At 36.2% G+C, this 26,738-nt stretch overlaps 1 protein-coding gene across 1 annotated transcript; it reads left to right on the top strand.

Annotated features, from left to right (window-relative positions):
- Positions 1 to 19,818: 19,818 nt before the first annotated feature.
- Positions 19,819 to 24,820, top strand: LRFN5 (leucine rich repeat and fibronectin type III domain containing 5; the record flags this gene model as incomplete). The annotated part of the gene is made up of 2 exons (XM_082855053.1): positions 19,819 to 21,203; positions 23,878 to 24,820. 2 exons carry the CDS (start codon positions 19,819 to 19,821, stop codon positions 24,818 to 24,820), a joined length of 2,328 nt encoding a protein of 775 aa, XP_082711179.1.
- Between the last annotated feature and the right edge of the window lie 1,918 nt (positions 24,821 to 26,738).

Below are 26,738 nucleotides of genomic sequence, written 5' to 3'. Positions count from 1 at the left end.
TTGTTTTTGGATGGAATGTCCTGTAAATATCATTAAGTCCATCTTGTTTAATGTATCATTTAAAGCTTGTGTTTCCTTATTTATGTTCATTTTGGATGATCTGTCCGTTGGTGAAAGTGTGGTGTTAAAGTCCCCTACTATGATTGTGTTTCTGTTGATTTCCCCTTTTATGGCTGTTAGCATTTGCCTTTTATATTGAGTTGCTCCTATGTTGGATGCATAAATATTTACAATTGTTATATCTTCTTCTTGGATTGATCCCGTGATCATTATGTAGTGTCGTTCTTTGTCTATTTTTATAGTCTTTATTTTAAAGTCTATTTTGTCTGATACGAGAATTGCTACTCCAGCTTTCTTTTGATTTCCGTTTGCATGGAATATCTTTTTCCATCCCCTCACTTTCTATCTGTAGGTGTCCCTAGGTCTGAAGTGGGTCTCTTGTGGACAGTATATATATGGTCTTGTTTTTGTATCCATTCAACCAGTCTATGTCTTTTGGTGGGAGCATTTAATCCATTTACATTTGAGGTAATTATTGATATGTATTTTCTCTATTGTTTTGGTTTGTTATTGTAGGTCTTTTCCTTCTCTTGTGTTTCCTGCCTAGAGAAGTTCCTTTAGCATTTGTTTTAAAGCTGGTTTGGTGGTGCTGAATTCTCTTAGCTTTTGCTTGTTCTGTACAGGTTTTAATTTCTCTATCAAATCTGAATGAGATCCTTGCTGGGTAGAGTAATCTTCGTTGTAGGTTTTTCCCTTTCATCACTTTAAATATGTCTTGCCACTCCCTCCTGGCTTGCAGAGTTTCTCCTGAAATATCAGCTGCTCACCTTATGGGGATTCCCTTGTATGTTATTTGTTGCTTTTCCCTTGCTGTTTTTAATATATTTTCTTTGTATTCAATGTTTGATAGTTTGATTAATATGTGACTTAGCATGTTTCTTCTTGGGTTTATCCTGTATGGGACTCTCTGTGCTTCCTGGACTTGATTAACTATTTCCTTTCCCATATTAGGGAAGTTTTTAACTATAAACTCTTCAAATACATTTTCAGACACTTTCTTTTTCTCTTCTTTTTCTGGGACCCCTATAATTCAAATGTTGGTGCATTTAATGTTGTCCCAGAGGTCTCTAAGACTGTCCTCAATTCTTTTCATTCTTTTTTCTTTATTCTTCTGTGCAGTAGTTATTTCCACTATTTTATCTTCCAGGTCACTTATCCATTCTTCTGCCTCAGTTATTCTGCTATTGACTCCCTCTAGAGAATTTTTAATTTCATTTATTGTGTTGTTCATCATTGTTTTTTTGCTCTTTAGTTCTTCTAGGTCCTTGTTAAATGTTTCTTGTATTTTCTGTATTCTATTTCCACGATTTTGGATCATCTTTACTATCATTACTCTGAATTCTTTTCCAGGTAGACTCCTTATTTTCTCTTCAATTGTTTGGTCTGCTGGGTTTTTACCTTGCTCCTTCATCTGCTCCGTGTTTCTCTGTCTTCTCATTTTGCTTAACTTACTGTGTTTGGGGTCTTCTTTCACAGGCTACAGGTTTGTACTTCCTGTTGTTTTTGGTGTCTTCCCCCAGTGGCTAAAGTTGGTTCAGGGGGTTGTGTAGGCTTCGTGGTGGAGGAGACAGGTGCCTGTGTCTGGTGGATGAAGCTTCATCTTGTCTTTCTGATGGGCAGGACCATAGCCGGTGGTGTGTTTTGGGGTGTCTGTGACCTTATTATGATTTTAGGCAGCCTCTCTGCTAATGGGTGGTGTTGTGTTCATCTCTTGCTAGTTGTTTGGCATAGGTTGTCCAGCACTGTAGCTTGCTGGTTGTTGAGTAGAGCTGGGTCTTAGCGTTGAGATGGAGATCTCTGGGAGAGCTTTTGCTGTTTGATATTACGTGGAGCGGGTAGGTCTCTGGTGGACCAATGTCCTGAACTCGGCTCTCCCACCTCAGAGGCACAGGCCTGACACCCAGCCATAGCACCAAGACCCTGTCAGCCGCATAGCTCAGAAGGAAAGGCAGGAAAGAAAGGAAGGAAAGGGAAGGAAAGGAAAGGAAAGAAAGAAAGAAAGAAGGAAGGAAGGAAGGAAGGAAGAAGGGAGGGAGGGATGAAGGAAAGAAAGAGCAAGAGAGAGAAAGAAAGAAAGGAAGGAAATAAAAAGAAATAAACTTATTAAAATAAAAAATAAAGGTAATTATTAAAAATAAAAAAATTAAAGAGTAATAAAAAAATAAAAAAAAGAGAGAACTGCCAAACCAAAATACAAATCCACCAATGATAATAAGCTCTAAAAACTATATTAAAAAAAAAAACTTGACAGAGCCCTAGGACAAATGGTGAAAGCAAAGCTATACAAAGTCACACAAAGAAGCATACACCTACACACTCACAAAAAGAGAAAGAGAAAAAAACCATATCTATCTATCTATCTATCTATCTATCTATCTATATATATATATATATATATATAAGGAAGAGAACAACCAAATCAATAAACAAATCTACCAATGATAATAAACTCAATACTAAACTAAGAAAAACATAAAACCAGAAACCAGTCAGTCACATACTTAGCAGACCCCAAGTCTACAGTTGCTCCCAAAGTCCACCGCCTCAATTTTGGGATGATTCGTTGTCTATTCAGGTATTCCACAGATGCAGGGTACATCAAGTTGATTGTGGAGGTTTAATCCACTGTTCCTGAGGCTGCTGGGAGAGATTCCCTTTCTCTTCTTTGTTCGCACAGTTTCTGGAGTTCGGCTTTGGATTGGCCTGGCCTCTACTTGTAGATCGCCTGAGGGCGTCTGTTCCTGCCCAGACAGGACGGCATTAAAGGAGCAGCTGAATAGGGGTTCCTGCTCACTCAGGCCAGGAGGAGGGAGGGGTACGGATGCCGGGCGAGGCTTCGGTGGCAGAGGCTGCAGCGGCAGAGGCCGGCATGACGTTGCACCAGCCTGAGGCGCACCGTGTGTTCTCCTGGGGAAGTTGTCCCTGGATCACGGGACCCTGGCAGTGGAGGGCTGCACAGGTTTCCGGGAGGGGAGGTGTGGATAGTGACCTGTGCTTGCACCAGGCGTCTTGGTGGCTGCAACAGCTGCCTTAGCATCTCATGCCCGTCTCTGGAGCTCCTTTAGGTGGTGCTCTGAATCCCCTCTCTTCGTGCACCCCGAAACAATGGTCTCTTGCCTCTTAGACTTTTCCCCGGACTCCCTCCCGGCTAGCTGTGGCGCACTAGCCCCCTTCAGGCTGTGTTCACGCCACCAGTCCTCTCCCTGGGATCCGACCGAAGCCCGAGCCTCAGCCCCAGCCCCCACCCGCCCTGGCGGGTGAGCAGACAAGCCTCTCGGACTGGTGAGTGCCGGCCCGCACGGATCCTCAGTGCGGGAATCTCTCCGCTTTGCCCGCCGCACCCCTGTTGCTGTGCTCTCCGTGGCTCCGAAGCTTCCCCCCTCTGCCATCCGCAGTCTCCGCCCGCGAAAGGGCTTCTAGTGTGTGGAAACCTTTCCTCCTTCACAGCTCCCTCCCACTAGTGCAGGTCCCATCCCTATTCTTTTGTATTCTTTTGTCTCTGTTTTTTCTTTTGCCCTACCCAGGTACATGGGGAGTTTCTTGCCTTTTGGGAGGTATGAGGTCTTCTGCCAGCGTTCAGTAGGTGTTCTGTAGGAGTTGTTCCACGTGTAGATGTATTTCTGATGTATTTGTGGGGAGGAAGGTGATCTCCATGACTTCCTCCTCTGCCATCTTGAAGGTCTCCTCCCACTCTTTAATCTAAATACTTTGTATTAATTTTTTGTTGCTGTGATGTTACCTTAAAGTTGGTGCTTTAAAACAGTACACATTTATTATCTCAGAGATTCCATAGGTTAATCTGTGCACATCTTGGCTGGATCCTCTGTTTAAGGTCTCATAAGGCTACAGGAAAATTGTTGGCTGTGTTGAGTTTTCATCTGGAGGCTTAACTAGGGAAGAACCACTTCCAGGTGCCCTCAGGTTGTTGGTAAAATGCATTTCCTCACTGCTGTAGAATCTTGACAGTTTACTTCTTCAAAGCCAGCAATGGATAGACAGTCTCTTCGACTTGAGGCATCTAACTTCAAGGAAAGCTTGGACCTTCTTTTAAAGGGCTCACATGATAGGTCATGGCCCCAGAATAATTCTTTTTATTAACTTTAAGGCAAATAATTAATATATGGAAAGTCCCTTTACCTTTGCCTCATTCTGTTGGTTAGAAGCAAGTTGAAAGTTTTAACTGCACTCAGTGGGAGGATTAAACAGGAGTGCATACGCCTAGGAGAGCTAATAAAGAGAACATCTTAGAATTCTACCTACCACATATTGTAACATATTTTCCTGTTATTTTTAACGATCTATTGTAAAGATGTTTCATGACTGTATTACATTCAAACATGAAGTATATTATAATTCACTTGAACACTAGATTATTGGAATATATTTATGTTCTGCATTCATAGTTTTTAAGGGTTCAAAAACTCTAATCATATCTGAACAATATTTGGGCCTCAGTTTTCTCAGCTATAAATCAGTGGTCCTTAGAAACCGGAAAAAATGAAGGGTAGGCACATTATTAAATAACTACTTGGCATCTAGCTCAGTTTTCAAAACGCTAAAGGCAAATATTAGACACTAGAGTCATCTCATTTAAAAAAATGCTGTGTCAAAATCTTTGGGAGGTGACACATGAAAATAATCATGAAACAAAAAATAGTCATTATTTTGTAAAATAATAAAATAACAGTGGATAGATGCTCCCAAATGTAGACGATAGCGTGCTGTCAAGAAATTTAAAATAATTCATTTCCATTGTCTGCAAACCAGCCATATCAATCATAACCTTCAGAGAATGCATGCTCACAGATTTAAATACCAGTATCTTGTTCATTTCAAAATATATCCAGCCTGGATTTAAACAGCACAAATCCCTTCAAAAATAGATTATCTTAAACCAAACTCATTATCTCGCATCACATCCCAACCATTTTTCTTTCCTGTGTTCTATATTTTACTTAATGTCACCCTATCCACTCTTACTCAAGCCAAGATTGAGGAAATAAGCCAATACTAGCACTTACTACAAACATTTAGTCAATGACCAAGACAGAAATCTATCTTTACATTACATTCTCATAGTCAGAGAATATCTGTAGTTGACCCAATGCCTAATTTTTATAAAATTTTCTTTGGTTAGCTTGAAATAATTAATGAACTTTCATAACTAACTTACTATCAAGCAGTGCCTCAGAGATTGAATAAACAGTATCTACCCACTGATATATGGCAGATGTGTACTAAATGTGTTTACTCACTTTGATCATCATAAAATATTTGTTTTTAGTAATTCTGTGGGGTTTGTTATAGCCCAGAGCAATACCTGTCAAAAATCTCTCAATTTAATAGACAATTTTTATCATTATATGACTCATTGCTAACACATATGAATTAATAGTAAAATAATCCAGGTTATTTTAACTTTTTGTTATTTTACAGGAAATATGTACTTACTACATACAATGTTTTAAAATATTTGAAACATCTATAGATATATAGACTTGAATGCATGTTTCTTTCTAGGCATTTTTAGAATATTTATACCTGGTGCTTTAATGTTTTTAAAATTATACTGTAACCAGTTGAGATTAGTTTAGCTGTGAGTAGAAGAGACTTTTCAAAACAGTAGTTTAAACGTGCTAGAAGGTAACCCAGGGCTGGTAGAGCAATGCCATGATAATCAAGAAGTCTTCCGCCATCATCCTGACTCCTGACTCCCATCTTCAAGGTCACCTCAATGTCTAAGTTGGCTGCTAGAGTTCCAGGCATCCTATTAAAATTGTAGTTCAGAAGAAGGACAAGTAAAGGTACATCTCATTTCAGTCATTTCCTTTTAAGTTACCTTCTCTGAAGTTCTTGTCAACATTTTAACTTATACCTCATGGGAAATAAGTGACTCACATGATTATATTTCCCTGCAAAAGAAGCTGGAAAATAAACTGTTCATTCTGGGAAACAATATACCAGGGAAAATTGGAATTCTGTTACTAAAGAAGGGAAGAATGGATATTGAAAGGGGAACTAGTACTTACACATGTGCATATACATGTACAGATAGCCATACAGACTTGGATGTATATATATGTGTGTGTGTGTGTGCATGTGTGTGTATATATATATATGATTGCTTATTCTGTTTTTTCTCTACACACCTGTCTAAATTCTACTTCTTTGTGATTCTTAAAATAAACATTTAATGGCTTGATTAAAAAGTAACTGAACTGATGTATTATAATTTGCCATAAAGTTGATGATAGGCTTTTCAATATTATTAGTGTTGTTATCGCTTGCTATGCTGCTGCTATGATGACTGCTGCTGCTGCTTCTACTCATGAAACAGCTATCATAAGCCAGTGGTTTTGTTAAATAGTTTACATATATGTTAGGTGAATAAATTTGATTCTTACGCTTGTCTTCAGGCATGGGCTAGCAAGGATAGCATAGGTAACACAAGCCCCAAATGCAGGAGCATTTACAAATCATGCAAATTTTACTTAAGTTTTTCTTTGGGAGTATTAGAGGAGACTGCATGGCCCCCAATACAATAAAACATCCTATAATGCTCCTAATTCATCATTTCCCTCATAATTCAAGGCTGCTGAATTAATCAGTTCTCTCCCTTGTCAAAGCCTGCCAATACTGGACTTTTCCCTTATTCTTCCATTCTATATTTTATCTATTTCCCTAGCCTCCAGGATCTTTTTCATTTTAGACGGCATAAAATTCTAAATGTCTACCGCCTCTAGCAATATGTGAGAATATCTCTTCATTGTATACTCACCAGCACTGATATTATAATTTTAAAAAACATAATTGTTTTACAAAACAGTATTTTTGTTCACATTTCAATTACTAAAAACTTTGAAAATTTTCTCAGACACTTGCTAAATAGTTGGATTTCCAAATTATTCCTTCACCCAATATTTATTGAGAGCCCATTTTATGCCAACCCTTCCCCTAGGTGTTGAGGATACAATGGTGAACCAAAGAGAAAAATCTCTGCCCTCATAGAACTTGCATTTTATTTGGTGAGTCACAAAATAGACAAAGATAAGCAAAATGTATAGATAGTGAGATGATGGTCATTGTTATGGAGGAAAATAAAGTAGGGATTTAAGAAAGAGGGCTTATAATTTAAATAGGATGGGCCCACTCTGAAGGTGACATTTAAGACTGGAAGGAATTGATGGTTGAAACTACACATACTCTTAAAGATAGATGGTGAGATCCAGAAAAAAGGGAAAGAGAATGCAAAGTCTTGAGCAAAAGTTTGGCCAGTGTGTTTAAGAAAGAGCAAAGTGGCCAATCTGGTAAGAGTTAAGTGAACAAGGGCCATAGTAGTTCTGAAATCAGAGAAGCAGTAGTAACCACACCATGTAGGAATTGGTGTCCAGTATAAAAACCTGAGCATTTTCTCCAAGTGAGATGGGATGCCAATGCAAAGTACTATAGTAGGAGCAAAGCAGATTTGAGAGACAAAATTAGGAGTTCAGTTGTAGACATGTCAATTTTGAGATGTTTTAAAGATTAAGGACACGTTGGCAGTTCAATATAGAAAGACAGCAGGAAAGGTCCAGGCTTCTATGAATCATCTCTTTGTATCCTTTACTCAGTTATCTGCTATATTTATAATTTTTTTAATGTAACTGGACATGGACTTTTTATGTAGTAATATTATTATATTACTGTTTAAAATATGCATAACATCAAATTGAAATGATCATTATGTTGTAAAGGGCCAAACAATGTTAATACAAAAAATAGGAGAATCCAGAAAGACTGAGTAGGGTGGGTGTGTTTGAGAGAGATGGGAGGGAGGGAGGGAGGAATAGAGAAGAAAGAATGAGAAAGGGGGAGGAGAGAGAGAGAGTGAGAAAACATGCTTTTAGTGACATGAAAGCTTCCATATGGTGTCAGTTTGTCAAAACATTTCTGTAGGAGTACTGCCGGAAGTTTCCACCCACACACATATTTAGTATATAAACCCTCAGTAAATGCATTACTTCCTCTGTATGCGTATGCCTTTCTTTCCTCTCCCATTTTTTTCAGCTTTTCAACTAGATTTTCAATTGGTGATAACTTGGCTGCCTCAATGCCCACAATAATATCAAGACAAAGTCTAAACCATATTTTTTTCCTGAAGAATTATCCAGATTTCTAGAGGGCTGAATTGTGTCAAACAGCATCTCTGTGCTGATCATTCTGTCTGCATTGCTCCACAACTGTGCCTCTTTAATTGCTATGGCAACAGCACAATAGCACCAATATAACCACAGAGACTAGTTACATGAAATGTTAAACACCATCGGCAAACTGAAACATAATGGATAGCATGACATCTCAAAGACTCAGAGAGTCACCTTTCAGAATTCCAAAGAAGAATAGATAAAGCACTAAATCATTTACTAGATTTGAAGCACAGATTAATGGCATTCGAATTTGTATTATAACCCTCTTGATGTTCTTTCAAGTTGTCATAAAAGCAAGGTGAATTCTGAGAAGGGAGCTGCCGTATTCTTGGAAATTGGAAGAAAACAGAGGTCATCTACAACTCTGCAATGACAGGATAGTTGATTTCATTGCATTTCACATTTGTGATAATATTCTGTATCCTAGACCTTTCTCCCCTGTGTCCATTGAAACCTGATTACCTGCAATAAGATGCAACAGAAAGAGAAACGAGCATATTAAATTCAGATTGGAGTCTTCAAAGAGTAATGTTTTCAGACCTTCACTGAGATTCAGTTTTCTCATCATTCAGTACCAAGTCAGATGTGGAACATTTTTACCCTGATGTTTTCCACAAGGCATTGATACGGGGGGGGGGGGGGAAGCACACTTCTTCAGCTTTGAAGTTGATAGAGAGCAGCAATGTGATACCCCAGCTAACAAGATACTCTTTATCTGAGAACTTCCTTACCTGAAAGCCACATGCCTATCACCGTTTTACATACTCTTCTCCTTTTGTGTGCTTCCATCAGTCATCTCTCCTCTCTTCTGTTCCACACAGAGAACTTTTATTTTGTCAAACATGGAATTTGGCTATCCCTTGTTATTTTTTCTATTTTTTAAATTGAAGTATAGTTCATGTACAATATTACATAAGTTACAGGTGTACAACATAGTGATTCACAATTTTAAAGTTTATATTCCATTTTTAGTTACTCCAAAATACTGTCTATATTCCCTGTGCTGTATAACACATCCTTGTAGCTTATTTATTTTATACATAATATTGATAGTTTGTACCTCTTAATCCCATAGCCTTCTATTGACCCTCCCCTCTCCCTACTGGTAACCACTAGTGTGTTCTCTATACCTGTCAGTCTACTTCTTTATTGTTACATTCACTAGTTTGTTTTATTTTTAGATTCCACATATAAGTGATATCATGTAGTATTTGTCTTTCTCTGTCTGACTTATTGCACTTAGCATAATAACCCCCCAAGTCCATCTTTGTTGTTGCAAATTGCAAAATTTCATTCTTTTGTATGTCTGAGTAGTATTCTATTGTGTGTGTGTGTGTGTGTGTGTGTGTGTGTGTGTATATATATATATATATCTCACATCTTTATCCATTCGTCTTTTGATGGACACTTAGGTTGCTTCCATATCTTGGCAATTGTAAATAATGCTGCTATGAACATTGGGGGTGCATGTATCTTTTCGAATTAGTGTTTTCCTAATTAAACTTAAAAGCTTTTGCACAGCAAAGGAAACTATCTACAAAACAAAAAGGCAACCTACTGAATGGGAGAAAATAATTTGCAAGTGAAATGACTGATAAGAGTTTAATACCCAAAATATATAAACAGCTCATACAACTCAACATCAAAAAAACAATCAACCCTATTAAAAATGGGCAGAAGACCTGAATAGACATTTTTCCAAGAAGGACATACAGATGGCCAACAGGCACATGGAAAGATGCTCAGCATCATTAATGATCAGAGAAATGCAAATCAAAACGGCAGTGAGATATCACCTCACACTGGTCAGTATGACTATCACCAAAAAGAACACAAATAACAAATGTTGGTGAGGATGTGGAGAAAAGAGAACCCTCTTACACTGTTGGTGGGAATGTAAATTGGTGCAGCCACTGTGGATAATAGTATGGAGGTTTCTCAAAAAACTGAAAATAGAGCTACCATATGACCCAGCAATACCACTCCTGGGTATATATCCTTTGTTTCATTGCCCCTTTAAAATCCATGCCTTGGGGTACTCACCGTTCACACACAAAGTAGGTTATCAAATTTTCTGTGAAAGAAATAACTATCCACTCCCCAGATAAATTATACCTGTACCTGTCCCTTATAGGCACTACTGTCTTAATTAGTGCAAGTTTTAAATATAAATTATTTTGCATTGTTATACACACATCCCCCCTTCCCCTTCCCAAATACTTCCCAGTTATATCTGAACATCCATAAGGATTGCTTACAATCAGTTCATTTTAGGAAACCACTTGTCACCTATGCCAACTTACTCAACTCTCAACTACTGCTGTTCTGGCATTTTTGTAAACCTTCACAGCCTCTTAGCACTGGCCTGTTCTAGGCTGCTTTCTCTCCCCAGGCTTGTCTGCAAGGGAGAATACATTCTCCTTCAGAGTTACTGGTAGTATTTACTCTCAGGATTCATGGACAGTCAGTGACATTATAGAGTCTCTGCAGGCAGACTCCTAAATGGGCAAGAAAAGGGACAACTCAACCCACTTCACTGGGAGAATACTGAGACCTCATTATACACAGAAGTCACTCTCCTTTCTGATGTAGAATTTATATTCTTAAAAGAATACTTAGCATGACGGACTTAAGTATTTGGGTAACTTCAGTCATATCTGAACGCACCAAAGAAAAATGAATGGTTAAATGTGTCATTTGGGTTGTCATCCAATATGCTCTTAAGTCTCCACCATAGTAATCTGCCAGCACCTTTTAAATGTAATTTGATTATGAAAGAGACCAGGAAAAAAGTGAGTAAGTCACTTGAAGAACTTTAGGAATCACTGTTGGAATTAATAACCCTTTATGTCCAAGTGCTGCATAATCTGGAAAACACAATATAAGTAATATAAATAAACATCATTTTATCCTAGAAGGAGCATGGGTTTTGGAAGTAAATGTATGTCCATCTTAACGCTACCTTTTTGTTTACTTTTTGTATGACCTTGAGGGGATTACTTAAGTTTCTTAAATTTTATTCCATCATATAAAATGGGAATAAAGATAACTGCTTTATATGGAGTTGTGCAAGGATTAAATGAGATTTGGTATGATAAGTACATTGCATAACAAGTCCATTTAACTTTCTAATGTAAGCTAACAAAATTAATATTAAAAAATTTTATAAAAGTAATAAAACATTTCTCTATGTAGCATTCACCTTAATTTTAAAAGCAGAGAAGTGATGAAATATTTGCACGTCTACTAGTTAAATAGAGCATGGCAAACATTCCATTTAGTAATCTGGTTTAATTATCATTTATTAGCATCTCAATCTTGTTTCCTCATCTATAAAATAAAAAGACCATTACTTCCTTCATGTTTACCTGTGCTCTGTGAATGGTAACTATTATTTTTTTTTAATTTGGTTTGTCTAAGTAACTGGCCTCTTGTCCATTACTGTAAATAATAAGTGTTTATATACACGTATGCCATGATGAGTTAAAAATACATATATGTATACATATACATGTTGAGAACAAAAATTATAGGATGCTTTTTTAACTCACAGACCCATTTGAATTGTGTAAATATAAATATCAAAATGTATGGTAAATAAAAATATTTTACAGTCTGCCTTTTATTATACTAATTGTGAATGTGTTTATCTAATCAGATCCCAGCCTTCTAAGCTTGTTAGGTTCTAGCAAAGCACCTTGTAGATGGTACAGAAGGTAAATAAATCTTGCTGAACTTAATTAAAAAAATGAAAAAAAAATGAGTGAATGGATGTGTGAGTGAATCTTAAAAATTTATTATGTTCAATGTGCTTAGGAATTTTTCTAGCAAATATTATAATCAAAGACCAAAGGATTACTGTTCTAGGTTATATTTGTCATATTTTTAGGCCTGAATTTAACAGGTTCAATTGCAACATCTTCAGTACATGTTTTAGCAGAGAATGGAATTATAATATTATCATTTATAGTCCTTCTAGAATAAAAATTAGGGGGAAAACCTAAAATATTTGAAATGAGTACCAAATGTGTTTCATTATCTAAACTACATTGTGAAATATCATTTGCCATAATGTAACCATTTTGACACATCCTAAAACAACTCATCAGTGTCAGCAGGCATCAGCATCTGTTCCCAGGCATTAGCCTGGGCAGAGGGGCACTAATTGAATTGGTAGAGCTCTGCTGAAAGATGGCAAGGCAGCTCCTGAGGAGCCAGATAGCTTTCCTTTAACTCAACATATAAATTGGTACCATACTGGTTTCTGCAGAGAATAGATTATATTCTCAGTTGGATGTAAGATCTAAATTTGCTTTTATATCCTGTTATTGTTGCCAAATAAATACTGATTCTCTTGAGCATATGTTATGTAACAGCCATGGGCTGAAAGAAGGATGCAGTACTGGAAAATGATTTTCCAGTTTGTGTGTGATAGACACTTTGTAAATGTGTCACTTTGTGTCTGAGAGGAACTAGATTGAGAGAACATATAATATAGAGGTGTGTAAATATTATCTAAAGAGCTGTAACTGTATGACTATTTACTGAGTTACAGCCCCCCTCAAATATTATTATTAAAAAGGGATCTTTGTTGTTTGCATTTAACTATTTAGATAAAGCAACAGACGAATAATGTTTTGAAAGAGTTTCACTTAACTAGATAAGAATGAGGATAGTGTCTATACTCAATATCTTGTAATAACCTATAATGGAAAAGAATCTAAAAAGGAATATATATATATGTGTGTGTATATGTATATATATATATATATATATACATATACACACAAAAGAAAAATGAGGATACTGTGTTTGATGGTCTTTATGTTTTTTTAATTTAATTTAATTTAATTTTTTATACAGCAGGTTCTTATTAGTTATCTATTTTATACATATTAGTGTATATATGTCAATCCCAATCTCCCAATCATCCCATCCCCCCCTTCCCCCCTTGGTGTCCATATGTTAGTTCTCTACATCTGTGTCTCTATTTCTGACTTGCAAACTGGTTCATCTGTACCATTTTTCTAGATTCCACATATATGCATTAATATACGATATTTGTTTTTCTCTTTCTGACTTACTTCAATCTGTATGACAGTCTCTAGGTCCATCCAATGGTCTTTATAAATGTTTAAATTATGAATTCCAGCAAAACTGACAACTACTCCACTCTTCCAGTCACATTCATTTTCTTCAAGTGGTATTATATTAATTTAAAAAATATGTCAAGAATTAGTTTTTGAACTTGTAGGAAGTGAAACTCTGCTTCTTTATGTGATTCCTATCTCCTATTTTTTACAAACATTGAAATTTCCACCTTGTCCTAAGATAACATGGGAATGCTCATGGATCACAATTCATATGATTCTGTTATTACTTACAGGTCTCACTTAAAAAATAAACACAGAGTTAAGAAAGTGGTGCACATTTTATTCTAAACTTATTGCTACTTAGTAAATCACCTTATCAGCAGTGAGATGATATTACATCAGGCAGTGTGTATGTTACCTGAGGGAGTAAATCAGATTATGAAATAGGGTGCATAATTTTGCTTGGAACGGAAACACATCTTTGAAGATATATGACAGAGCTAAGAAAATATGTATTTCTAAAATATTTATGACTAAGTTCTGATTAACTACCAATAACTTGTCATTTTATAAATTCTTCTTCCTTTGAAACCAATGTTTGGAAATATAATAGAAAACCCATATTTCCTCTTTTAAGCTTAACCAACTCTGTTGTGGAAAACTTGCCATAAATAAAATGCACGAATTTCAAGTGTATAGCCAATGAATTCTGATGAATGTATACTACTATTACAAATAAGATATAGAATATTTCCATGACCCGCCCCCCCCAATCTTTTTGTACTCTTCCCCAATCAATCTACCATCCTCCAACCAGGCAACCACAATCAGTAGATTTGATTTCTATCACTATGCATTAGCTTTGCCTGTTCTAAATGCATGTATACAGTTGACCCTTGAACAACAAGTGTTTGAACTGTGCGGGTCCACTTATATACAGTTTTTTTTTCAATAAATACTTACTACAGTACTACACGGTTCACAGTTGGTTGAATCCGAGGATGCAGAACCACAGATGTAGAGGAACTGCAGATACAGAAGGCCAAGTATAAGTTATACACAAATTTTTGACTGTGCAAAGGGTCGGTGCCCTTAACTCCTGTGTTGTTTCAAGGGTCAGGTGTACTTGGAAGTTTACAATATGTATTGTTTTATATCCAAAATTCTTCTGTTACAGGAAATGGTTTTGAGTGTTGTATTAGTTTGCTAGGGCTGCCATAACAAAGTACCACAAACAGGGTAGCTTTAACAGAAATTTACTGTCCCACAATTGTGGAAGCTAGAAGTCTGAAATCAAGGTGTCTGTCATGCTTAGTCCCTTTTAAAGGCTGTGAGGGAAAATCTGTTCTATTCCTTTCTCTTAGATTCTAGCAGCCTTCAGAGTTGTTTGGATTGTAGATGATGTTCTTACTGTGCTTCACATTGTCTTCCTTCTGTGCATGTCTGTCTTTGTGTCCAAATTTTCTCTGTTTATAAGGACACAATCATATTGGATTGGGGTCTACATGAATCACCTCACTTTAACTTGATAATCTGCAAAAAACCTAACAAATAGGCTCACATTCACGAGTATTTGAGGCTAGGACTTCAAAATATTTTTATTTTTTTTATTTTTTTTTTTTTTGCGGTACGCGGGCCTCTCACTGTTCTGGCCTCTCCCGTTGCGGAGCACAGGCTCCAGACGCGCAGGCTCAGCGGCCGTGGCTCACGGGCCCAGCCGCTCCGCGGCATGTGGGATCCTCCCGGATCGGGGCACGAACACATGTGCCCTGCATCGGCAGGCGGACTCCCAACCACTGCGCCACCAGGGAAGCCCCAAAATATTTTTTAATTGAGATATAATTGTCATATAACACTGTAAGTTTAAGGTGTAAAAATGTGTTGACTTGATACATTTAGATATAGCAATATGATTGCCACTGTAGCATTAGCTAACACTCCTATCGTGTCATGTACTTCTCATTTCTTTTTTGCAGTGGGAATAATTAAGATCTAGTCTCTTAGCAACTTTGTTGTTTATAGTACAGTATGGTTGTCTGTAATCACTACATTGTGCATTAGATCTCCAGGACTTATTTATCTACTAGTTGCAGGTTTGTACCTTCAAACAACATCTCCCCACTTCCTCCACCCCTCAGCCCCTGGTAACCACCATTCTGCCTTCTATTTTTATGAGACAATTTCCTAGGTACTTTGCATTTTCAGATAAGGAAAAAAATGAGGAAGAATTAAGGAAGGAAAGGAAAATTGAAATGAATCCTCCAGGCAATGTAGACTTTCAAGTTTGGAAGAATGAATAAGAAGCAAAAGAACAGAAAGGAAAAGTCACTCAGGGGTTTTAGCTATGAGAGAGAGGAGAGGGTGAGGGAGAAGGGGAGAGAAGAGAGAGAAAGGATAGTTCAGTCACTTTCCTCCCATAGAGGTATTTCTGACTTTCAAACACAGAATGCCTGGCATGGCACTGAAGAGATGAGAAAAGCTTGTAGGATAGCTCAGTTACAGTGCAAAGCAAAGAAATCCAGAGGTGAAATTAAAGATCAAGGAGTTCTCCTTGGCCACCAGAAAAAAGCTGGAAACAGAGTTATAAAGCTCCAAAACCACTCTAGCGCTAAGATCCATGTCTTACTGAATAGGAAACTCCCAACCATGCTCTCAAAGCATTTGAAACTGTGGTGAACTGAATCACAATAATACAATACTGTAAAATTCCTAGAAGATGACATAAGAGAAAACCTAGATGACTTCAGGTGTGGTGGTGCTTTTTTACATACAACAGATTTGCAAAAGACAAATCTGATAAAGGATTGTTATCCAAAATATACAAAGAACTCTTAAAACTCAGTAATTTAAAAAATGATTAAAAATGGGTCAAAGACCTTCACAGACACCTCACCAAAAAAAAGATATACAGATGGCAAATAAAATGTGAAGAGATATCCCACATCATATGTCACCAGGGAAATGCAAATTAAAACAATGAAATGCTACTACACATCTATTAGAATGACCAAAATCTGTAACACTGACACCAAGTGCTGAAGAAGAAGTGGTACAACAGGAACTCTCACACATTCTTGGTGCAGCCACTCTGATGGTTTTTTAGAAAACTAAACATGTTTTACCATACAATCCAGTAATTGCATTCCTTGGTATTTACCCAAAGGAGTAAAAAATACATGTCCACACAAAAGCCTGTACATGGATGTGTATTGCAGCTTTTTTCATAATTGCCAAAACTTGGGAACAATGAAGATGTCCTTCAGTAGGTGAGTAGATAAACTGTGGTATATCCAGACAATGGGATATTATTCTGTGCTAAAAAGAAATGAGCTGCAAAGCCTTGAAAAGACATGGAGGAACCTTAAAAACATATTAAACAGAAGAAGTCAATCTGAAAAAGCTACATACTGTATGATTCCAGCTCTATGACATTCTTGAAAAAACAGAACTATGGAGACAGTAAAAAGATCAGTGATTGCCAGGGAAGGGCTGAGGAGAGATGAATAGGCAGAGCACAGAGGATTTTTAGGGCAGTGAAAATACTCTGTATGATTCCAAAATGGTGAATATATGTCATTTTATATTTATCCAAACCCAGAGAATGTATAATACCAAGAGTGAACCCTAATGTAAGCTATGAACTTTAGGTGATTATGATGTGCCAAAGTAGATTCATCTGCTCTAACAAATGTACCACTTTGGTAAGGGATGTAGATGATAGAGGAGGCTCTGCATGTGTGGGAGTAGTTGGTATATCAGAAATCTCTGTACCTTCCTCTCAATTTTGTTGTAAACCTAATACTGCTCTAAAACAATAAGATATTTTTTTAAAAGTTTATTAAAAGTTAGGCTGGTTTCTCCTCACCCCAATTTATGCCAGGTGGGTTCTTCTATTTACTTTTCTGTTGATGGGGGAAGAAGGGGGACACCTCTGTATATCCTCTCTTTCATCAAGGACTGTCATTATGTGGAATATAGTTCCATTAAGTTTATTTGTATTTTCAGCATTATGATGTTGTTATTTTCAAAAATATATAATTTGTAGCTTATCCAGCAGATTTAATTGTTAGGGTGTGAATGTTTTTTGTAACTGTTTATATCCACACCAGAGTACTATTTATAAACATATTAAAACACAATGAAATATTTTATACCTACCCACAGATATACCATTTCTGTTGCTTTTTATGCATCTATAAAGATTCATGTTCTTCTGGTAATGAAAATTTCAGTTTGTTTCTCTCAAAACGTTTTTATTTTACTTTCATAATTTATGAATATATAAACCCCCACCCAGTCTGGCAGGCCTTTCTTTTTCTGGAAGCTCTTTAAAGAGATTTCTCATTGTCTTCCATCTTGCTTTATTCCCAAAGAGAAGTCAGTGAGGAGTCAGACATTATTTTTATTTTTATTTTGTTCACCATATCTTTTTGTAATGTGTCCTATTTTGGGGACTGCTCTTAAGATTATTTTTCCTCTTTCTTTGGTTATCTGCAATTTGATTGTGATGTGTCTTTTTCTTGTTTTCAGCTTGGATTTTTTGGGTTGTTTTTTATCACAAATTTGAAAAAAAGAAGTTGCCTTTATTTCTTCAGATATATTTCTACATTACAGCTTTCTTCTAATACTCCAATTATATGTATGTTTGACTTTTTAATATTTTTCCACAAGTCACTGAGTTTTTGTTCACTTTTTTCCCCATCAGTGTTTCAGTATAGTTAGTATCTATTGTTCTGTCTCTATGTACAGAGATTACTGGTGTTCTTTCTTTTGATAACTCTCTCATTTCTGGTACTTTGCCCCATAAAGTCAATCCACCTGAGACTCTGCACTCTGATCTCAGTTCTCTTCAATTGAATAAGACTCTTCATGCTTTGCCTTGTTTTCCCTCCTTGTGATGTGGTTTGGAAAGTGTCTCTAGGGATCAATGATAGGGTTCATTTTTTTTAATTCACTTTTTCAAGGATCACAGTTCTGTGCTTCCTTTTCTCCAATGTCTGAAACAGACATTTTACATATTTTTGTACAGTTTCTTTTTTTGTTTGTTTTTTTAAATTTTGCTTATTACTGAAAGACTAAGTACTAGTTATTCTGTCATGAACAGAAGAGTAAGACTATTTCATTTGCTGAGAATGACAGTTCATATTCATTACAACCACATTTAATATGACATAAAATAGGCATAAAATAAATCAAACCTATAAGAATAGGTTTTATTTAGAAAACTAGGTGCATCATTTCTAGAATAATTATGTATTTCATATTTTCATCAATTAAACATTTAAGTGATTTTCTGCAGCTGTTTTCCCTTTTGGTGTTTAAAATTACACGTACTTTTTGAGAATTTTAATCATGTATGCGTTAGTATTGTTATTTATTTTATTTTTTTTTGTACGCGGGCCTCTCACCGTTGTGGCCTCTCCCGTTGTGGAGCACAGGCTCCAGACGCGCAAGCTCAGCGGCCGTGGCTCAACGGGCCCAGCCGTTTCGCGGCATGTGGGATCCTCCCGGACCAGGGCACGAACCTGTGTCCCCTGTATCGGCAGGCAGACTCTCAACCACTGCGCCACCAGGGAAGCCCAGTATTGTTATTTTTGATGATTATTTTCAAGAGCAAATACTTGAGATCAAGATAGAAATGAAACTGTCAAGTTTTTTAAAAATAAATTTGAATAAATACAAGTGCACTAGTTTTTTCAGAAAAGGAAAATGGAATATGACATCTTGGACTCACTGTCAAGTATTTTGATGACTGCTTTCCATAAATTATCTTCAAAACTCCACATTATATCACATAAAACATTCTAATAGTTAAGGAGCTCAGAGCATTTGTGGTAAATTTTCGGCCTTTTTTATATTTGAGAACAGGATCCTGTATTTGCAGCTAGGATGTGGAGGTTGTACTATTTTCAAGATAGTTCATAAAGATGAATAAAATTTAATTAACAATTAATTACTTTCAAGTATCTTGCCACAAGGTTAACAAATACAAATATTGTCTCTTTCTGTTTATGCTCAGACTAGTAAATTGAAATACTTGCAAATCTCTAAATATGTCTAAGCTTTTGAATTTACAAGATGTCTTTTGGGGGTTTAGTGGAAATTTCCCTGAGCTCCCACCCTCCAGTCTGGGCTGAATGTCTCTTTTTTGTGAACCCAGGGAGTGCCCTGGACATATTTCAAAAATAGCACTTAATTGACAGAATTATAATAATCTGTTGACTTCTTTGTTTTCACCAGTTGATTTTAAATCTCATGAGGTCATGAATGGTATATTTTTTTTATCCTAGGGTCTACTACACAGACAATACAGAGTTAATATTTTATATTTGGTTAAATAAGCAAGTGAATAAATTGTTTCTATATTCTAATTTGCATAAAAAAGATTATTTTAGTAGGAATATGAACTTCACTCAAATGACTGGATGCTAACACTATATTTTGTGTCTTCTCTTACAGGCTCTTAAAACTGATCTACAATGGAAAAATTTCTTTTTTATCTGTTTTTCATTGGCATAGCAGTGAAAGCTCAGATCTGTCCAAAGCGTTGTGTCTGTCAGATTTTGTCTCCTAATCTTGCAACCCTTTGTGCCAAGAAAGGGCTTTTGTTTGTGCCACCAAACATTGACAGAAGAACTGTGGAACTGCGTTTGGCAGACAATTTTGTTACAAATATTAAAAGGAAAGATTTTGCCAATATGACCAGCTTGGTGGACCTGACTCTATCCAGGAATACAATAAGTTTTATTACACCTCATGCTTTTGCTGACTTACGGAATCTGAGGGCATTGCATTTGAATAGCAACAGATTGACTAAAATTACAAATGATATGTTCAGTGGGCTTTCCAATCTCCATCATTTGATACTGAACAACAATCAGCTGACTTTAATTTCTTCTACAGCATTTGATGATGTCTTTGCCCTCGAGGAGCTGGATCTGTCCTATAATAATTTAGAAACAATACCATGGGATGCTGTTGAGAAGATGGTTAGCTTGCACACCCTCAGTTTGGATCACAATATGATTGATAACATTCCTAAGGGGACTTTCTCCCACTTGCACAAGATGACTCGGCTAGATGTAACATCAAATAAATTACAGAAGCTACCACCTGACCCTCTCTTTCAGCGAGCTCAGGTCCTAGCAACCTCAGGAATCATAAGCCCATCTACTTTTGCATTAAGTTTTGGTGGAAACCCTTTGCACTGCAACTGTGAATTGCTGTGGTTGAGGCGTCTGTCCAGAGAAGATGACCTGGAGACCTGTGCTTCCCCAGCACTTTTAACTGGCCGCTATTTTTGGTCAATTCCTGAGGAAGAGTTTTTGTGTGAGCCTCCTCTCATTACTCGTCATACACATGAGATGAGAGTCCTGGAGGGTCAGAGGGCAACCCTGAGGTGCAAAGCCAGGGGAGACCCCGAACCTGCAATTCACTGGATTTCTCCTGAAGGGAAGCTTATTTCAAATGCAACAAGATCTCTGGTGTATGATAATGGAACACTTGACATTCTTATAACAACTATTAAGGATACAGGAGCTTTTACCTGCATTGCTTCCAATCCTGCTGGGGAAGCAACACAAATGGTGGATCTTCATATAATTAAGCTCCCTCACTTACTAAACAGTACGAACCATATCCATGAGCCTGATCCTGGTTCTTCAGATATCTCAACTTCTACTAAGTCAGGTTCTAATGCAAGCACTAGTAATGGTGATACTAAAATCAGTCAAGATAAAATTGTGGTGGCAGAAGCAACATCATCTACGGCACTGCTTAAATTTAATTTTCAAAGAAATATCCCAGGAATACGTATGTTTCAAATCCAGTACAATGGTACTTATGATGACACCCTTGTTTACAGGTAAGAAAAATTAAGCAAATATTTGTACTTGCTGTGCATCTTAGTGTAGGACTTGATAATCTACTACTGATTTTTTTCAATCAGCAGTGCTACTCTGTGTTGTAATTAAAGTACTCCACTTTTTAAAGTATATAATGTAAGGCTTGTGAAAGGTGAATACATGTGGAGAAATATTTTGAATGCTGTTATTTTCAGAGAGTTCAAATTTATATTTAATATTATGCTTACTTACTTTTTCCCCCTCGTCTAAGAGATGTGACTATCAGAGAACAAGATTGATTTATCTTAAAAATTCAAAAACATACCAGAACTTACACATCCACATGAGTGTTCTTTCCTTCAAGGAAGTCTCATTGGGAGGCTATACTATTATCCCAATAATGCTGCCATTGCTCAAAGCATTTTTGGAATTATCTTTAGAACCTTCGTCATACTATTTTGAATATCCTCAGTGGTGGCAAATCTTCGTCTTTTGAGGGTGAATTTGAATTTTGGAAACAAGCAAAAGCCATTTGGAGCCAAGTCTTGTGAATAAGGTGGGTGATCAAGATGGGTATTGCCATTTTTGGTCAAAAATAGGATGTAACTATAAAATAATGAGACTGATTTTTTGAGTGATTGAGTTATGTGTGTGTGTGTTGTCTCATATACACTGGTTCTTAAGACAGTTCCAAAGAGAAAGTTTATAAGTATTTTGAGCAGTGAAAGTATCAGTGTAGTTAAATATGTAATCTCTGGGTAAGGATATTGGTGGAGAATTTGCATCTGACTAAAGAATTTCTGGTATGTTTTTCTAAAGTTCAGCCTCATTGATTTATAGTCACATCTTGTCCAATTTTCAGTTGGAAATATACATTTTTACCTCTCCATATAATTTTACTCATGATAGACTGTTGTTACTCCTAGGAAATGATGTAAAATCATGACTTTGAAATATACATGTGTATACGTGTGTATATATATATATATATATGTATATATATATATACAAATATATATATTTTGCCTTTCAGCTTTTCTGAAATAAGATCAAATCAGTTTTTATATATCCAGATGAATTCTTGAAGATAATTTGATTTTTGCTCATGTATGGAAATGAAAGAAATTTTTTTTAAAAATAAGCATGGGCTGGTAGGAAAAAACAAAACTGACCTAGCTAACCATGTGACCGATGCTGGGCAAGGTTCTACTTGGCTGAGTTTTAATTTTCTCATCTTTAAAAGGAAGAGATTAGAGTAAATGGTTCTAATATTCCTCTCATCACTAAATGTACGGGGATGTAGACTGCGATGCGTGTATATTAGCATATAGTAGTTTGCTGTTGTCATACTCAGCTTTTCACTTAGGCTATGGATTATTTAACCCGTTGTCAAAGATGAGCATCTACCCCTACCCCTTACTTTCCTGTAGCTACTAGACATTCTATATACTTTAAACGTTAGCTCTGTAAAATAGGTCCGTTTCTATTTTCCAAATTCCAAGATTTTAATCCTTCCATGACAAGTAAATTCTCTTATGACCCTGAGGAAATTGCTTGAATTCCTGACCTTAATGTTTGTCATGTGTAAAATGGTGATAATGCCTACCTCATAAGTCATTGTAAAAATGAAATCGTAATGCATATAAAGTGCTTAGTAATGCCTGGCATTTCTTATGCACTCAGTAAATGGTAGTGATCTCAACCACAATACATACTCTAGCCTAAAAGTTTCTTGGTACATTTAGAAGACATTATTTAGGTTATATAATAGATTAGCATTGCCAAGTCTTGAAATTTCTAAAACTCTTTCAGAGAAAAAAGAGAGTTTCAAGCCTATTTTCCAAATTAAATCTTAGTCATATATGGTTGCTACTGAGTAGAAAATGGTAGTGGAGAATAGGAGCCACAGAAGACTTTAGTGATACAGTAGATTCAGAGGTGTCTTAAACTCTTATCAAACTTTACAAACTATGTTGTGAAAGTAATTTCATCGGCCCACAATGGGGAGGATAAGGGATTTATGCTCTGGTCAACATCTTTGCCCTGTTCATGATTCTAGGATAATATTACGCATCAACCTCATTTATAGATAAAAGCATACTGGGAACCAAGTGTTGAAGACATAAGAGAGGGTTGAGATCTGTAAATAAAGTACTTTAATCTTAGTAATTATCTTAGTTATTAAAGATAGATTTAATGGGTACCATTCCATAGTAGCTTATAACTGATTTGAAAAAGAAATACTCTGAATTTCATTTCCATTCTGGTTTCTAATGTGATTGTCAGTGTTTTCCCTTCCTTCAAATTGGCTTTTAGTCACAGAGGTGTTGTAAGTGCTAAATGGATTTGTTTAGTAGTCAGATAATGTCACAGTCACACCTTTCAAAAGTAATTTGTCATAAATGATTTTTTAGCAGTGGCTTTTATTAGGAATTCTGCTTTGCCAAGCAATGTAATTAGTAAGCTTGTCAAGACATAGTGCAGGCACCATTAATATGATGCAGAATCCAACAATTACTTTTAGCCATTTTAACTGGGTAAATATAAGATTAGATCATTTTATCATATTTCATATGTTATAAATGTGCTTATCTTAATGAGTACTAAAATGAAACAGAACTAAAGTCATAATGACTGTGTGTGTATCTGTTTTGTTTTGTTTTTAATATTAACACAAATTCCATTGTCCCTCAGAATGATACCTCCTACGAGCAAAACTTTTCTTGTCAATAACCTGGCTGCTGGAACTATGTATGACTTGTGTGTCTTGGCAATATATGATGATGGCATTACTTCCCTCACTGCCACAAGAGTCGTGGGTTGCATCCAGTTTACTACGGAAGACGATTATGTGCGGTGTCATTTCATGCAGTCCCAGTTTTTGGGAGGCACCATGATTATTATTATTGGTGGAATCATCGTAGCCTCTGTGCTGGTTTTCATCATCATTCTAATGATCCGGTATAAGGTTTGTAACAATAATGGGCAACACAAGGTCACCAAGGTCAGCAACGTCTGCTCTCAAACTAATGGGGCTCAAATACAAGGCTGCAGTGTGACGCTGCCCCAGTCCATGTCCAAACAAGCTGTGGGACACGAAGAGAATGCCCAGTGTTTTAAAGTTGCCAATGACAATGTGATACAATGTTCAGAAACTTGTTCAAGTCAGGACTCCTCTACCACTACCTCTGCTTTGCCTCCTACCTGGACTTCAAGTACTTCTGTGTCCCAAAAGCAGAAAAGAAAGACTGGCACGAAGCCAAGTACCGAACCACAGAATGAAGCTGTCACAAATGTTGAGACCCAAAACACTAACAGGAACAACTCAACTGTCTTGCAGTTAGCTAGTCGACCTCCTGATTCTGGCACAGAGGGACCCACATCTAAAAGAGCACATTCAAAGCCAAGTAAGTTTCTCACTTTGCCTGCTGAGAGATCCAGAGCAAGGCACAGGTACTCCCTGAATGGAGAATTAAAGGAATGCTATTATTATATTAACTCACCGAACACATGCGGACTGTTTTCTAAAAGAAGCATGTCTATGAATGCGATGTTAATTCAGTCCAACAGTTCTGATGGGCATAGTGGAAAAGCAACTCTTTCAAATTCTGAGTGGATATTGGAAAGCACTGTGTAACCTATTATTTCTTTTTAATGAAAAAATTATTTTGAGAACTCACATAGGAAATTGGAATTTGAAATCCCAGTCTTATCTCTCTGATTCATGGCTAACAGAGCCATGGCATATAAACCCTCCAGGGTATAGTTACTTCATATATACATGGATATATATGAAGTAACTTCATATATATCCATGTATATATGAAGGTCATATATATAAAATTGTTTAGGGAAAAAGCATGACAGCAGTGCCTTCCCCATTCTAGGACCAGCTACCAGGTTCTCCAATAGCAGACCACAAAATAAAAGTTTTCGTATGAAAAAAAAAGTCTTGCAAAAATAATGATATTTCCTCCAGTCTTACAAAGTACCACCTATGGATGATTGGTATTTTTCAATGAGTAGATTGTATATTTTCTTTCAGTGACAGTGGTGTTTGTTTTTAGGCAAATATTTTAGAGAACAGCTCTGTGTTGTCATGTTGTTTAAAATAAAATAGTCAAGTATACCCAGACAGTGTTAAAATAAGTACCCTTCTAATCAACATTCTTGGTTCAGGTGCCTTAATGGGTCTAAGATATTTCTCATCTATGACACAGCTTTTTCAGTAGGAAGCAGAAGAAAATGCAATTGATTTTTCATTTGGCAAAAAATGCCAATTCAGTTTTAAGTCACAGGCCAGTTTTAAGTCATATGCATCTGCCTGGGCTTATGAAGGTGTTTTCATTCATTCAGTACACATTTGGTGACCAAATGAGCTTTATATTTTTCTTAATGCAAGTTAAATAGGGAAACAAAAATACAAAACTGCCTTTATCAAAGGAATATTTATTTTTATCACCAAGTTAAATAAAAATCTTCTAATAGAGTTCTTATTACATTTATAAGCAATATAAAGTCATTGCTCATTAACCAGATAGTAGTTTCGTTTTTGCCTTCTGCTCTGTAATTCTGAATTTGAATGTTTCTCTCTGAGTAAATGTATTTATTATTTGAACCAAAACTTGTGATGAAATTTAATTAGAAATTATACAGCTTAGTGGGAATATGTCATTTAAAAAAGGATTTTTAATTTAGTCAGACAGTAATATTGCTCCTTGATAATATGACATTCTTGGACAGTCACTGAAATCAAGGTCTATAGAGAAATGTTCTATCTACTTGCTGAAATTTTTTACAATATTATATGGTAACTTAATGGTGTTTAATTAAAGATCAGTAAACAGGACTTTGGGGTTTTTTTGTTATTGTTTTGTTTTTTGGGGTTTTTTTGAGAATAAGGTTCATGTGGGAACGTTGCACAAAAAATTTTAGCCATAATATAATAAGATACGGACTTTATGTAAATTACACAGTAAAAGTTTAGTAACTCTTTCAGATTACTTGAAATACCATTTAAAACACAAGTGAAGAATGTCCGTTATTGGTTTAATTTCCTCTTGTTGGAAGCATTTATAAAATTTTCAGTTAATTTCAACTTGACCAAGGCACATATTATACATGATTTATCGTAATGACATTCAAAAAAAAAAGTGGATTAGATTAAAGCAGTTAGAGATTACTTTCTGAGCAACTCATGAAAAAATTTGTCTAATGGGCTTTCATTACCTTAGGTGTTTCCTAAATGTCTTCCCTGCCCTGCTTCTTTTTCTGAAGTTTGTCTTTCACATTTCTAAAATATAATCAGCCTTCCTGGTATATAGTTCTTGTAAAGAATAAATGAGATCACATGTGTGGTATTATTTTGTAAAATCAAAGCATTGCTCAAAGTGAAGTGTATTTTCAACACTATGTCTGTAATAATGCTCTAATCCCAACTAAACATTTTTAATTAACACCAGTTACTTAATTCTTCATGAAGTGCTTATTGACAAAGGCATATTATTTTTCACCTTCCTAGTTTTTACCTGCATAGTATTAAAATATCCTGAATA

This window comes from Leucopleurus acutus (genome assembly GCF_964270905.1).
Source record: "Leucopleurus acutus genome assembly, chromosome: 1".
Lineage (NCBI taxonomy): Eukaryota > Metazoa > Chordata > Mammalia > Artiodactyla > Delphinidae > Leucopleurus > Leucopleurus acutus.
The sequence above is the reverse complement of the archived record's forward strand: the minus strand, read 5'-3'. Positions and strand labels throughout refer to the sequence as shown.